At 41.9% G+C, this 14787-nt stretch overlaps 1 protein-coding gene and 1 non-coding gene across 3 annotated transcripts in view; both read right to left on the bottom strand.

The window, feature by feature from the left end:
* The window catches only part of MMADHC (metabolism of cobalamin associated D), a 24786-nt gene extending 16027 nt beyond the window's left edge, over nt 1-8759 (bottom strand). The window contains exons 1-3 of one of the 2 annotated variants that reach the window (XM_045298949.1): nt 8728-8759; nt 8265-8324; nt 3350-3494 (exon numbers count right to left, since the gene is read on the bottom strand). In XM_045298949.1, the coding sequence (XP_045154884.1) occupies nt 3350-3494; nt 8265-8273 (154 nt within the window). In that variant the 5' untranslated portion in view covers nt 8274-8324; nt 8728-8759. The other variant, XM_045298952.1, reaches the window with a different exon arrangement.
* LOC115872881 lies at nt 1036-1168 on the bottom strand. Its single transcript, XR_004048088.1, has one exon. It is a non-coding gene; the product is annotated as a small nucleolar RNA SNORA13 (small nucleolar RNA).
* Nucleotides 8760-14787: the final 6028 nt, after the last annotated feature.

The following is a 14787-nucleotide window of genomic DNA, read 5'->3' as shown; positions in this document are numbered from 1 at the left end:
AGGGAGGGAGGGAGGGAGGAGGCAGGAGAAAAAATGAGCTGATACCAAGGGCTCAAGTAGTAAGAAAATGTTTTGAAAATGATGCTGGTACAAATGTGCTTTACACAATGGATGGATGGATGAATTATGATGAGTTGTACGAGCCCCCAATAAAATGATTTATGAAAAAAATGTATAGCGTTAGATGGGCAGTTTGTCAAGAAACAGTAGCTTCACATTTTGATATTTTTGTTTAATAAATATCAATTATGTATCCTATGACTTTATAGCAGTATTTTATGACTTACCCTGTTACTTTAGGTATTGGACGGCTATAGATTATATTACTTTACTCCCTAATTTTTTTCCCGGTTTGCAAGCTTCATTTTATTCTTGTGAGAAAGTCCTTGGATGAACATATTTACCTTTCACGAGGGCCCAGCTACCTGTGTGGTGCTGCCCGTGCCTTTGTTATTGTGTTTGATAATCTATCATGGAGAACAAATTAAGGCCCACAGCTTTGCTCCTCTATTTTCTTCTAAGAGCTTTATGGCTTTGGATTTGACATTTTTAGTTAGGTTTGTGTATGCCCTGCTCTTGCTTCATTTACCTACAAGTAGAAATCCAGTTTTACCAGCACTGCTTGCTGAAGCATCACTTAAGAAAAATTTTTTTCCTCATTTTTTTTGAGATTGCTTAGTCAATCTAAATAGAAGATATGCTCATTTACTAGTGAATTTAAGTTGGATTGCCTCTAAGATAGTTGCTAAACTTAGTATCTGAGGGAGCTTCAAAAAAGCTCATGGAAAATGGATTCAAGATAATGGAATTTCCCATGAAACGTTTGAAGCCCCTCTGCACATGTGAGGTCAGAAGAGGCAAAATATTTATGCCACACGAGTCCTCATTTGTAAACCACTTTGAAGAGCAGATCCCGGATACATTCCAGAAAATCTTGTAACTTTTATTTTTCCTAAAACTGGTTAAGGGAAACCATTCATTCAATTCTGGCAGACTCCAATTCAGCGTAGTGAACAAACAACTGTAAAAGGTATTAAATGTTCCTTACGCAGCGCCTATACCCAAGAAACCAAATTCAAGGGCAAAATGGCTGCAATAGAATTTAATTTATGCCTTTTTTGACACCACATTCACAAGTTTCCGAAAGTGAATGGGCAACACAAAGGCCTACTATTTTTAATATTACAAAATTACTGTGTACCTCTGGTTAAAGATAGCAGACTGAGTGTAAATATCAACCTCCTCTCCCTTCACAAATTATAGGAACTATTGTAAAGATATAAAGCAAACATAAAAATCCATGACAAGAACAGAAACTTACATAGGGAAGCGGAGATGTGAGTAATGCTTAGAAGCACAACATATTAAAAATAAAAAGCTTCATCAGAGAATACCATGCATGACGCCTATTTTATGGCTTTATATCCATGTTTTTAAAATGCAGAGAAAAGGGTCTAACAGGTCAGGTACCAAATGTCATAGCTGTTCCCTGGGGAGGAGAATGGGTTTAGGGTAATGGTCTAAAGGAAATCCTACTTTTTATTAATAGACCTCAAGGGCATATTTCTCCTGGTGATTTTGCTACAAGGTGTTGCAGTGTGTCCTTGGAAAGCCTCCCGTTGAATATAAGCACTCACTGCAATACTCAGGCTTCTGCTTCACATAAAAACAGACACAGGAGTAAGAACAGACCTAATCAACTTTGGGACCCAAGGACTAGTGAAAACAACGATTCTAATAAAAGCACAGCTAAACAGATATGGCAATTTCATAATAAATAATACTGAGTACTAGGATCTTATTTTTAAAAGGGTAGGTAAAGGGCAAAGGGAATTTACTGGGAGAGTATATAAAAGAGGTTTCTGAGTTACAGAAACAAAAGAAAAATTTTAAAGATTCAGGAGAACTGTAAATTAAGTACATCTAAAATAAAGTACATGACCAAATGGAATTCAATGGAAGAACAAAGTAAAAACAAGGTATAAATGGCTCCTGAGGGCAGTAATACATTTCGCTGTCACTTGCTGAGCTCAACTGTGTCACCAGTGCAGCTTCAGCTGCTGGTAGTTGGTGAGGCAAAACATCCTCAGGCTGTGCAACACTCCGTAGAAACCGCTCTACTCACCACATTGATAGGAAATGCACAACAATCGAACAGACCACACTCATAACTGTCTACTGTAAACTTAAAATATACCCCAAGTTGTACAAAACCCAGAGGCCTAAAAGAATACAGAATTAAAGTAATTACACACACAGGGTGAGGATTTGTTCTAAGAACAGGACAACGGCTGCACACATTGACAATTAAACAAAAGCTATCTTTTAATACTCATACAGGACTGAGAGATTAAAAATGGCCACGTCCATTTGGATCAGTGTCACCCTATCCCTTCTCTCCCACACCTGTGACAGGCATCACCCATCATCAGCCAAGGCACTGAACTCGTGAACTCAGACAGTCTCAAAGTTCTCAACAGTCTAATCCAATGTTCCTCAAACCTTAAAAGACTTCAAAAACCATCTGGGACCTCGTTACAATTCAGATTCTGTTGTAAGGAGGTCTGGAGTGGGCTTACGATTCTGGATTTCTCACAAACTCCCAGATGATGCTGATGTTGGTCTGAAGGTCATGTAAATAAGGTTCTAGATGACCGAATGTCAAGTTCAGAAAATAAAACCTCTTAATTTTGAGCAAGACATATTTCAAGGACTATTCAGGGAGAGCATTCTCTAGTTAGGACTTTAGAGAAAGAAACGGTCAAGAAAAAGTGGATTTTTGACATAATTTTTATGTTTACATGTCATTTAGATGTTCTCTTCTGTAGACATCCTACTCATATTTGCTTTTAGGGGACGAAGGCCTTTCTATTGTTCCTTACTGATGCATAACCATGCTTTATATATTCAGGTAAACAATCCTTTACATACTCTTGTGACAAATCTGTTATTTAGGATGTACATATTTGGCTTGTTTTCAGATGTTATAAACTGGTAAGTACAGACAGAGATATAAAAGAAACCAGGGAAGATAAAAAGCTAACTATGATCCAATTTTTATTAAAAAAAACAAAACACTACAACATTGCATAGCTTGAGGATAAGCTGGGAACTGCTATTAAAGTAATGAAAAATAACCAGGATTTATCAATGAAGTGAAGTTATTAAAATATTTTAGAGCAAAAAAATGTCAAGTAATAGTAACATGGCTTAAGTGATCAAAAGGTTTGTTTCTGGAAGAACTGTGCAAGCTTGAAGACAAATACTGAGGCAGAGTTTTGATTTTATATTCAATGCAACAAACACAACTTTAAGAATTAAAAGCAACGCAGCAGTAACTTTAACTTACATATATCTGGAGGTGCCGTGGCCACATGAGACTCATCAGAACCGGAAGACCCTGCAGTTGAAAAGGCTTTGGGACTGGCCACTCTTTTAACTAAAGAGTAAAATCCTGGGAGGTAGGAAACCAGCCTGGCTCTGTTACAGAGCATCTAGAAATGACACAACACACACGTGTAAAAAACAACCCAAAACAAGTTACTCAATTACTTCGGGTTTTAAAAAAAAAGTCTTTTGCAATTAAGGCCAGAATTCAAGAGTGTCACATATGAGGTGGGATGGGAGTCTCTAAAAATTAACCTATTTAGCAACAAGACTAAAAGGGAAGCAAAGCTAGCCAGAGTCTATAGAGTATGGGCACAAATCCACTTTCTTTCTACCTGCTAATTACTCCCATGCGATACTTCCCTCTTGGTTTTGAGGTACTGGCTTGTTTTCATTTCAGCACATACTTTCATGACTCATGTTTTGTCAGATTTTCATTCCCCAGACTGAGATCAGTTGCAAGGATGAATATATTTATCTTTATCTTTGATGAATAAGCTTTGGGAAAAATACTTGGGTCACAATGGGTTAAGGGAGGATGGACAGAGTAGCTTTACAAATAGTTCTATGGGAATACCACACCGATTCCCTTACACCAGTGGTTCTCAACCTGTGGGTCGCCACCCCTTTGGGGGGTCAAACGACCGTTGCACAGGGGTCGCCCGATTCATAACAGGAGCAAAATGAGAGTTATGAAGTAGCAATGAAAATAATTTTATGGTTGGGGGGGTGTCCCATATTGTTTGTACTATTTTATGCTACTGCAAGATCATTCTATTGAAATGCTTTCCCCCCCTCCCGTTGCTGATATTAAACCCATTGCCATTTAGTAGATTTCATCTCCCAATGATTGTCGGACATCCGTCCCTTTGGGTTTCCAAGGTTGTAAACCTTTAGGGGAACAGAAAGTCTCATCTGTCACCCAGAGTGACTTGTGGATTCAAACTGCTGACATTTTGGTTAGCAGCTTAATGTATAACCCACCAGGGCTCCTTTCAAGCCAGTTCCAACTCACAGGGACCCTATGCATAGGACAACCAAACACTGCTGGGTCTCCACCACCCTCACAAATTGCTGTTTGAGTCCATTATAGCAACCACAGGATCAGTACATTTAGTTGGGAGCTTTCCTTTTTCAGTGACCCTCTACTTCAGCAAGCAGGAAGTCTTTCTCCGGGACTGATCTCTCCTTATAACATGCCCAAAGTATGTGAGCAAAGTCTCACCACCTCTGTTTCTAAGACATCTGTTCATTTTTCTACCAATCCATGATATAGTCAATATTCTTTGCCAACATCATAATTCAAAGACAGCAATTCTTCTTTGGTCTTCCTTATTCATTGTCCAGTTTCCACGTGTATTTGAGACTACTGAAAATATCATGGCTTGGATCAGGTCCATTTAAGTTCCTATGTGTTATCTTTGCTTTTAAAAATGTCGTTTGCAGTATTATTCTGCTAAAATGCTTATTGCTTAGAAGATCCCGACTTGTCTCCAAAACCAAACAAACTGTTGCCATTGAGTCGATTCCAGTTCAGGGCAGTCCCACAGAGCTGCCTCTGTGCGTTTCCGAGACGGCAAATCTTCACAGGAGTAGGAAGCCTCACCTTTCTCCTCTGTAGAGGCTGGTGGTTTTGAATTGCTGATCTTGTGGTTAGCAGCCCAAACCGTAACACATTATGCCACCAGAGGTAAATATAACCTTTGTGAGGTGTCTCCAAAGCACAAGACTGATAGTCACAGCATTCGGCCCACAGTAAGATCTAAGCATCTTTCCTACCTTGGAGTCTATAGCACCCAACTTACCCAAAGAAGGCAAAGACACAAGTTGTTACCTACTAGGCAAACTCAGAACTTTGGAGTGCTTCTATAATATAAATTATAGGCATAATAAGACATAATAAACCAAACCTACTGCCATCATGTTATTACAACTCATTGGGGGCTCTATATAAGGTTTCCTAAGGTGTCTCTTTACAGGAGAGTGTAATAGCCTCATTTTTCTCCGAAGGAGTGGCTGGTGGGTTTGAACCACTGAGTATGCAATTAGGAGTTCAATGTTTACCCAATGTGCTACCAGGGCTCCTTAAAGATGTAAGAGATGATACTCTGAAGTAGGAAATATTCACATAAAGGCACATAAAGGTAAATAATCAATAGATGTAAACTACTATGTGCCAGGGCTTATGCTAAGTGTTTTACATGTATTGTTTAATTTAATTCTCTAAGGATTCTATGTACTATTAACACTAGTTTTAATTATGTTTTTCAATCCTTTATATTCCTTCATATTGCTTCAAAACCAAAAAGTAAAAGGGAGATTATCTACATTATTTTAGAAATCACTTTAATGTTGCACATGTTTATTTTAGTATCTGAGTACCAAGGACCAAGATTGTATTTTTTTAAAAAAGGTTATTTATGGTAGAACAGATTTATACACAATTAGCAACTTTAAAAAAATTGCCCATTCTTGCCCAATTTCAGACTGTGGGCACTGCAGCTTGCAGCCCAGCGTGACACCACAACTCCCCACCAAGGGTCCTCTCTTCATACAGGAAATGGCTAAGAGTTTCCATTTAGAATCCATACATTCCCTTAGTAGGTAGGGCTGTTGCTGGCATTTTTTTTAAAGGAATTATAATGGCAACATGCAAAAGTGGCAGATAATTTAAATCTTTGTCTGACAGCACACCTGTGTTTTGGGATCTCAGCTCAGAGTCCTTCTTTTCCAAGGCCTAACGGGTGCCATCCCTGAGAGCAGAATCCCACCGGCGCCTGCAGGGGACAGAGCTCCACGCAGAGCAAGGGAACGGCTGTGCCGCCAAGACGAGGAAGCCAGTCAAAAAGAACTTTAAATGCAATGTTTTGGGATGTTCCCTGAGTTATGGATACGCTTTATAGTATCTATTAGTGCAGTCCATCAGTCTTAATTGTACTTATAAATGACTAAGATTCTATTTCGATCATCTTTTTCCTGATGTAAAAAACTTTATACAGAAATCATAAAACATAATGTGAGTTTTATTCTCAGTCTAAGGACAACCAATTATTGTTGGATTTCAGTAACAAAACGTATACTCATTCCTAAGGGGATCGTGGACAGCAGTAATCATTGGATTTAACCCTCCTTTAAACTGTGGTGTTGACAGCTCTTGGTAAGTGGGTTCTCACAGTGATTCTATGTGTATATATATATAAAACAGGGTAGAATGTTGTCCAATCCTGAACCATTTTAGTAGTATATTTGAGGCAACTTGAACTTTTAAGACTTCAAATCCTTTACTGTGAAAAGGAATATTTTGTGCACACAACAAGTCAGCTAGTAAATATAGCTAAATGTAAATAAACAGCTCATAAATTAGAACCATTCGTTTATTTTAAGAAGAAGCATGTATTTTATATGGTATGACTAACTTCAAGTCAACCTAGGATTCTAAAACTGGGAATATAACAGGCTACTAAGATTTAATTGGAAAATCCACAGCAGGCTATAAAGAAGCCCAGCCTCTCAGGCAGTCTCAGGACGGAATTGTTTTGGCCACGGGAGAAGGAAAGTTTGTGTCACATATTCCACACCTTTGAGTCTAAGGACTTCATTTACATCTACCCTGTGACATTTCTGAGTGGCCCACACAGTTTAAAAAATTTGAACTGGATACCAGTGTTAAGAAATCAGGAGGTTTCCCCTATAAGGTTCAGACTTTTAGCTTCCTTGAAAATGCATTGGATGTGGCAGCGCTGGACACACATCCCCAAATTCCATTAGTAAGAGTTTTATCTACTTCCTGTATATTAGAAATGCATTTTTGTAGCTCATATTCTCCACCAAAGCCACTTAACTTACTCTTCCTAATCCCTGAAAGCACTATGTCGGGCTGCTAACTACTAGGCCAGCAGTTTAAAGCCACCAGCTGCTCTGTGGGAGAAAGATGAAGCTGCCTGTCCTGTAGAGTCACAGTTTGGGAAACTTAATATAGCCTCTGTAAGAGGTGGAAGTGACCTGATAACCATGGGCGTAGAATCCCTAATACATAAGCATGTATGAACTTGCTATGTATATTACCCAGATCACTGAAGACACAATGATCTACTTCATTACAAACATCCACTCAGAATTTAAAATACATATAATTTTAAATTACTTTGAATATAACATTTAAATATATTTGAATGCATATTTTCTTCAAACAATAATTTATAAAAGTTTCTCTCAAAGTGTCCACCCCGCTGGACATTTACTCAAACTCATTCTATTCTCACGAAGGCTTCCTGTTGTGACAGTACCCCGATTTCGGCAAAATCCCCTTCCTGTCCAGGTTGTGGCTAGGTAAATTCACCTAAAACATGGCCAACCCTGGGTGACTCTGAGGCTTGTTGCTAGTCATTCCTTTAGATTTAAGCTTCACACAGTGTCACCCTGGATAATTGTTACCATAATACTCTCTCGAATGGTAAACTATGACGAAGGTGTATTCTTGGGCAAATTCCTCAATGACTCATTTCCATTTAAAGACAAAGGTTAAAACGCTGAGTTTGACAGTCAAGGCTGTCTAACTTGTCCCAACTTAAAAAAGTATCTCCCACTAATCTTCACACATCTTACACACAAGCAGGGAGAAACGCTATGCAGACTTTTGAGAGTGCTTTCATCATAACCCCTCTGCCCCCACAAACCACAGCTACTTAAATCCTACTGAGCTTTCAAAATTCCAGTTAGGCGAGATTCTCAGGCTCCTGGTTAACCCTCTTCACAAAATGCCCTGAACCTGTTCGACCAACCGCACCCAAGAGGCTGTGCCACCCACACCACCCAACGTCGTCGCCCTTCCACGTCCTAACAAGCTCCCAACCTTCATGACGACTCAATTGACTCACCTTGGCCATGTCTAGCAGAGAGGGCAGCCGCAAAACAGCTCTCCTTTTGAAAAGTTATCCCTGGGAAAGGACAAAGCAGGCCAGCATTAAGCTCCAACCCCGGGGACCCGCGCTCAGCCCAGGCCCGAGCCCCGTCCCGGACCCAGCCTTCCCGGTGCACTGCTGGACACGGACGCGGGGGGCAGCCCCAAGGAGCCCTCCCGGTTTCCGCCCGGCTGGAGAGGGGTGCACGGCTAAGACGGAGGCTTCCGGGGGTCCAAGCAAATCTTTAAACTTGTAACAGCCCGAAGAAACGTTTCAGGAGGATCCGCGGCCGAGGAAACCAAAACTTGCCTACAGCCAGAACGCCAGGATGGTTGCGGGGCGGCGAGCGGAGCCCGGGGGGAGCAGGGCCACCCCCGAGAGCTGCAGCCCGAAGGCGGGCGAGTTTGGTGGGGCTAGCGCGGGCGGGAATCATCCGTACCAGTCACCGCCGCCGCCTCCCGAGCGCCTTCCTGCCTGCCGCTTCCCGTCGCCAAAATGGCGGCAGTGATTGCAGCAGCGACCGAGCGGGATCCAGCCAGGCCGAGGAAGTGCTCGCGGAGCACATCGATGAGCAGCCGCGGCGGACGGACGGTGCGCATGCGCATCGTAAATGTCCACGGTCCCAGCCTTCGAGTGGATAATCCCGGGCACAGACGGCGGGGAGAGGCGGAAGTGTGGCACTGGATTGGGAGCGGGATGCCGAGCCTCCCGCTGTGTGTTGCGGCTCGTTTGGTTTCCTTGGTGGAAGTTAGTAGACCCTTATAGGAACTTTCCTCCCCTCACAAACATGTCTTATTGTGCCCGGGGGATATAGTAATACTGTTCTTTGTATCCCCTGCGCCCGCCGCAGTACCATGTTCAATAGTATATGAGCGGTTTCTTTATATAAATGACCAGCCATTTTTCTCGGTTTAAGAAAACTACCAGTCCTCGGTTTTCCTTTGTAGTGCCTTAGAGTTTACATTCTGAGCACCCGAGTCTGCAGAAGTTTCTGGATCGACAGTGACAGCCCCACATCTATTTGCAGGGTCCCCACTTAGATTGAGCCTCCACTGAATTCCTTCTGATCTTTAACCAAGAATGTAGATTATCTAGGAGCTCTGGTGGCAGAGCGGTTACAAGTTGGGCTGCTAATTACAAGGCAGGTAGTTAGAAAAGAGCCGCTGCTTCTCGGGAGGACTTCTGACATCCATAAAGAGTTACAGTCTGGGAAACTCAGGAACAGTTCTACCCTGCCCCATAGGGTACGACTGACAGTTGACATCTCCAAAGCAGCGAGTTTGGTTTGGGTGGACTGTTTTACCCTCAGGGAGAGTGCATTGCACAGTGGATCACCTGCACCCAGCTCCAGCCAGCCCTGGTGTGCCAGACCCAAACTCCCTGCCATCGAGCCCATTCTGGCTCATAACGACCCTATAGGACAGGGTAGAACTGCCCCTGTGGGTTTTGAGATGAACTCCTTACGAGAGTAGAGGGGACCGTACTTCCAGGGACTATAGAGAAGCTTGAATAGCCATGCTCTGACTGCTTGGTGGGAAGGACCTGGACCAATCTTGGCCTTTCTATCTAATAATGTGCAAATCAGGGGCAAAACAGGCAAGTTTCTTCAAGGCTTGACTGCCCCTCCTGGGAATGGCATGGGGAGTAGCTGCAATTTCCTGTCTAATGCACTCTGTTGGAAGTAAATGATGAGAAAGTGTTCAATGCATGCTAAATCTCTGGGGAGACTCAAATGGATGTAAGGCTTAGCCTTAATGCTCAGATGCTCAGTACCTAAAATCCTTTCTCTGGTACAAGATCCCATTAAGTATATCATATTACATTTACTTATAGGAGCTTTCAGACCGGTATTTCCTGGAACTTTCTCGATTTTGATAGCTAGATTGTTTTGAAGTGTGCTGGTCAAGTGTTTTATAGAATGTGCCCCAAATGAGATATTCCTGATCTCTGACTCATGATTATGTTGAGCCTCTGGGTTCTCTGCCTTCCCCCCTCATAGGTCAAAAAAGACAAGTGTCCTTTTCCTGACATCCTGTCAAAGTTGTGTACTACCGCAGGCTGCGTGGTTGTTGGGTAATCCTGATCATCTGAATGGCCCGATGTTTGCCAGCTTGCCTTCTTTTGGAATATTCTCCTGCCCCCAGGACTGGACTCTTATGGTCGACCCACGCAACGTAAAATTTAAGATATTTTGAATTTTCTATGAGAAAGTTGCCTATTTGTCTCCGTTTCTTTCTATATTCAGTTTCCTACATCAGTGTGGGCTCATATATACATATTTTATTATTTGAATTATGACAATATAAGCTTATAAAGTTCTAAAATATAAAGTATATACATTTTACTATAAAATATGATACATTTTAAACTTTTTTCACTTTATACTATACTGTACTTGTACTTTACTATACTTTTTATTTTATACCATATGATAAAATATACAATTGTTATAAAATATAACTTTATTGCTGAAATTGCCCCAGCAATGGCCCTGTGAAGCTCTTCCTGATGACACCTGTACCCCTTTTTAAAATAAATCCCTTCTTCGGAAATGTACCAGGCTCATCTTTCCTATTCTCTGTCCTCATTCGAGGGTCAGCCATTTTGCCAAGGAGTCCAGGTTAATTTTATTGGTGAGAAGTCTTAGAAACCTAAATATGGGTGTTTGATGTGCTATTGCTTTCTTGATAGAAATTCCTCTCTTTGGATTTATGTAAGCATCAAAGGTTTTGCTTCTGTAGAGAACCTGGCCTCACACAGGAAGAAAGAAAGAAGGGGTGAAGAGAAGGAGGGAGGGAGGGGAGAGCAGGCAAGCTGTGATGAGACCAGGGTTAGGGGCCTAGGCAGGGCTCTCTGAGAGCACATACAGGCAAACCTAGCACAGCAGAGAGGTCACAGGAGGCTCTGACAGAGCTGCATGTTGAATTTATTTACAATTCTTTTTTTTTTTTCATGCCTCATAACTCCTCTTTCTATTTGGGTTATTTTTTCTGGGTTATATAAAAAGATTTCTGGTTGAATGGTGATTATAAGCTCTTTGAGATCACTCGTCTCTGCTATGACAGGGAAGCATCTGTCAGACGTAGGTGAGATTGAAAGGAGGCAGCAATCGATAACAGCATGGCAGCAGGCTGTCAGAAATGACTGCCCAGCACAGGCAATGCTTGACCTGTGCTTTGACAGATGAGGAGGTGTTTGTCTGATGCCCAGAAGAGATGGAGAAGAGTGAGGGCCTTTCAGCAAACGAGGGAGTTCAAAGAGAGGTATAAAATCCCAAACACCCAGGTACCTTGAAGAATCTGCAAGTAGTTGAAGGCACTGAATTGCCAAATTGACAGGGGCCAGATCACTGTCAACTCTCAGTGCAGTGCAAGGAGACTCGGACGTATTGTGGGCTTGGTTCCAGACCACCGCAAGAAAGCACATATTGCAATAGAGCTAGTCACAGGAGTCGTGGGCTTCCCCAGTGCATGTAGAAGTGATGTTTACACACAATGTAATCTATTGTGGGTGCAATCACATTATAAAAAAACATTAGAAATATTGTGAGAATGACCAAAAATTGACACTATGACATGAAGTGAGCCCATGCTGTTGAAAATATGGTAGACTCACTCAATGCAAAGTTGCCATAAGCCTCCAATTCGTAAAACAGGCAAGATCTGCAAAGCACAGTAAAATGAAGCACAGTCAGGCAAGGTATGCCTGGACGGAAGTAAATTTAATCCTGGACACAACAGAAGAAATCAGGCAGATTTAATAAGAGACATGTCATTATTAGATCAGTGTCCTATGAGGAAGAAGATAGAGGATAGGTTTCCCTGGGCCACCATGACAAAGTACCACTGGCTGAATCATCAGAATGAAAATTTATCCTCTCAAAGTTTGGGGGACTGTTGGGGATGGGGGTCCTCAGGACTTGAATGGGTTCTCAGGAGCGACTTTGCCATTATGGAAAATATTAACGACAGACAGCGGGGCACAGGGACTCCTCATCCCATGTCAGGACTGAGATGAGAGAGTGAATGTATTTTCCAATGGGTATATTGGGGGAAGGGGATGTACCTAAAAACCCCCAGAATGGCACTGGGCAGAGCCGAGCTCTTGCGCTACACATTTTTCCCTCTAGGCAAGCATCGAGCAGCTAGCTCTGAGTTAGTGCACCCAGTGGCGTCACCTGAGGAGGTTCTCTGGTCACAGTGCATTTTTTTCATAAAAGCAGTTTCATTTGAACCTCATGTTTTGTGATGGCCGATTTAAGAGAACAGTGTGTGGCTGTGAAATTTTGTTTCCTGTATGAGGAAAAATGCCACAGAAACTGTTGCTTACAAGGACATTACTAGAGGAAAACTCAAGTGTATGACTGGTTTTCTCATTTCAAAAAAAGATGAAATGTGGATCGATGACAAACCTCATTCTGTACATCTGTTACCTTCCCCAACGGACTAAAATGTTGACTTGTAGTACATTTGGAGTTCATTCCACTGGGTGAGACTTTTAATCAAACTTTCTATTTAGAGGTTCTGAAAAGATTGTGTAACTCTGTGGCAAAAAAAAGGCCTAATTTGTGACAGAAGGAGGACTGATTTTGCCACCATGGCAATGCACCTGCTCACGCAGCCATTTCAGTGTGCCAGTTTGGGGCAAAAAACAGCATGCTTCTCTTGCCCCATGCACCTTACTCACCTGACCTCTCTCCCTGCGACTTCTTTTTGTTTCCTCAAATGAAGAGGGACATAAAAGGACAGCGATTTGACTGCATAGACGAGGTGAAGAAAACGAGGGAGGTGCTGTCACCCATCCAAACAAATGAATTTGAAACCTGTTTCCAAGAATGGAATCTCAGATTTGACAAGTGTATTAAGTATAACGGAGTGTACTTTGAAGGTGATAAGGCTGTTTTGTAAAAAATTTAAAAACATAGTTTTGAAAAAAAAATTCCATTGTTTTTAGGTATCCTCTCATATAATGGGGCTTGCAGATCTTTCATAGGGCATGAACATCAGACAGCTAACATATTACATAGTCGATGGCTAACACTGTGGGCAGGTAACATAATAAACATAAAATGAGATGAGTCATCATCTTGACATAGTTGACCTCAGACCCCCCTGAGCCCTCCCCAGAAGTTTGCTACATTTTTAGACCCTGATGTCTCTACAGATAACCTCCAGGCACAGGGAATAGCCAGATGCAAATAGGAGACATCTTATATGGTAGCTCCTTTATGACAGTTTCTTTATGGGGGGGTATTTGGAAGGACTTTGTTTAGTCATGGGAATGTGTATTAAGATTTACTTATATCTCATAACCACAGGGTCTTCCCCCACCAGAATTGGCTTTCCAGACCCGCAATTATGAGCATAGATGATTGAGCTGCTTTGCATTCTCATCCATTCCCTCAGTTTCCCACAGGGGACTGGGAATTTGAGATAAGGATGTTGGCACAAGTGATTCCTCCTCAGACTTTAAGATAGAATCTGTTTCCTGGCCCTCTCTTAGTGTCTGTTAAGCCAGCAGTTCTCAACCTGGGGGTCAAGACCCCTTTGGGGGGTCAAATGACCCTTTCAGAGGAGTCGCCCGATTCATAACAGTAGCACAATTACAGTTATGAAGTAGCAATGAAAATAATTTTATGGTTGGGGTCACCACAACACGAGGAACTGTATTGAAGGGTGGCGGCAGTAGGAAGGCTGAGAACCACTGTGTTAAGCACAGGTGTCGTCGGTCGGTTGCAGCTGCAATGTCATATATAACATCCTTCCCCTGTCTCTGCCTCGTTGCTAAGTGCATCAGTCTTTGCAGAGGCTATGGGTGACCATGGAAGGCCACAATCCACTCACAAGGGTCCCGCATGGATTAGTCTTCAGTCAATCCCCTCCGCCCATACTCAAGGGCTGTGAGTAGCTTTGCTATCACACAGAGAGCATTGAAAAGCCAATGATGGCAGGTGCAGTTAGGTTACAGTGCCACACCCTATCATTTGATCTCCCTTTTGACCTATTGTAAAATTGTTTGTTTTTAATATTCTTTCCCATTCGTGTTTTTCTGTTTTGTCTAGCCATTGTTGTTGACTTTTGTTTGTTTGCTTTGTATGAATTTTTTATGATGTGTTTTGTTTTGTATGGTTTTCTGTATATAAAATCCAGATAGGTAACTCCATGGAAACAGTGACTGGATTAGTAATTACTTAGGTGCCTGGTAGGGAAGACTGGGGAAATGGAGAACAACATTGAGAAGAAAATGTTTTGAAATGTTTGTGGTGATGTTTGTGCAAATCTTCTCAATACGACTGAAGGATTCATGTGTTAGTCTGGGTTGAATGGAGAAACAAATTCATAAACACTCATGTGTGTAAGAAAGGGCTTTATATAAAGAGTAATTGTATATTTAGAATGATCAAGGGGAATGTAACAAACAGGAAGTGCTGAAATCCTGGTGGGGACTGAGCATGATAGTGGGACAGGAGGAGAATCAAGGGAAATAGAGGAAAGAGCTG

The sequence above is a fragment of the Echinops telfairi genome, unplaced genomic scaffold (assembly GCF_000313985.2).
Source record: "Echinops telfairi isolate 266 unplaced genomic scaffold, ASM31398v2 ScPeMD7_4;HRSCAF=17, whole genome shotgun sequence".
NCBI lineage: Eukaryota > Metazoa > Chordata > Mammalia > Afrosoricida > Tenrecidae > Echinops > Echinops telfairi.
This window is presented reverse-complemented; position numbering and strand designations above follow the sequence as displayed.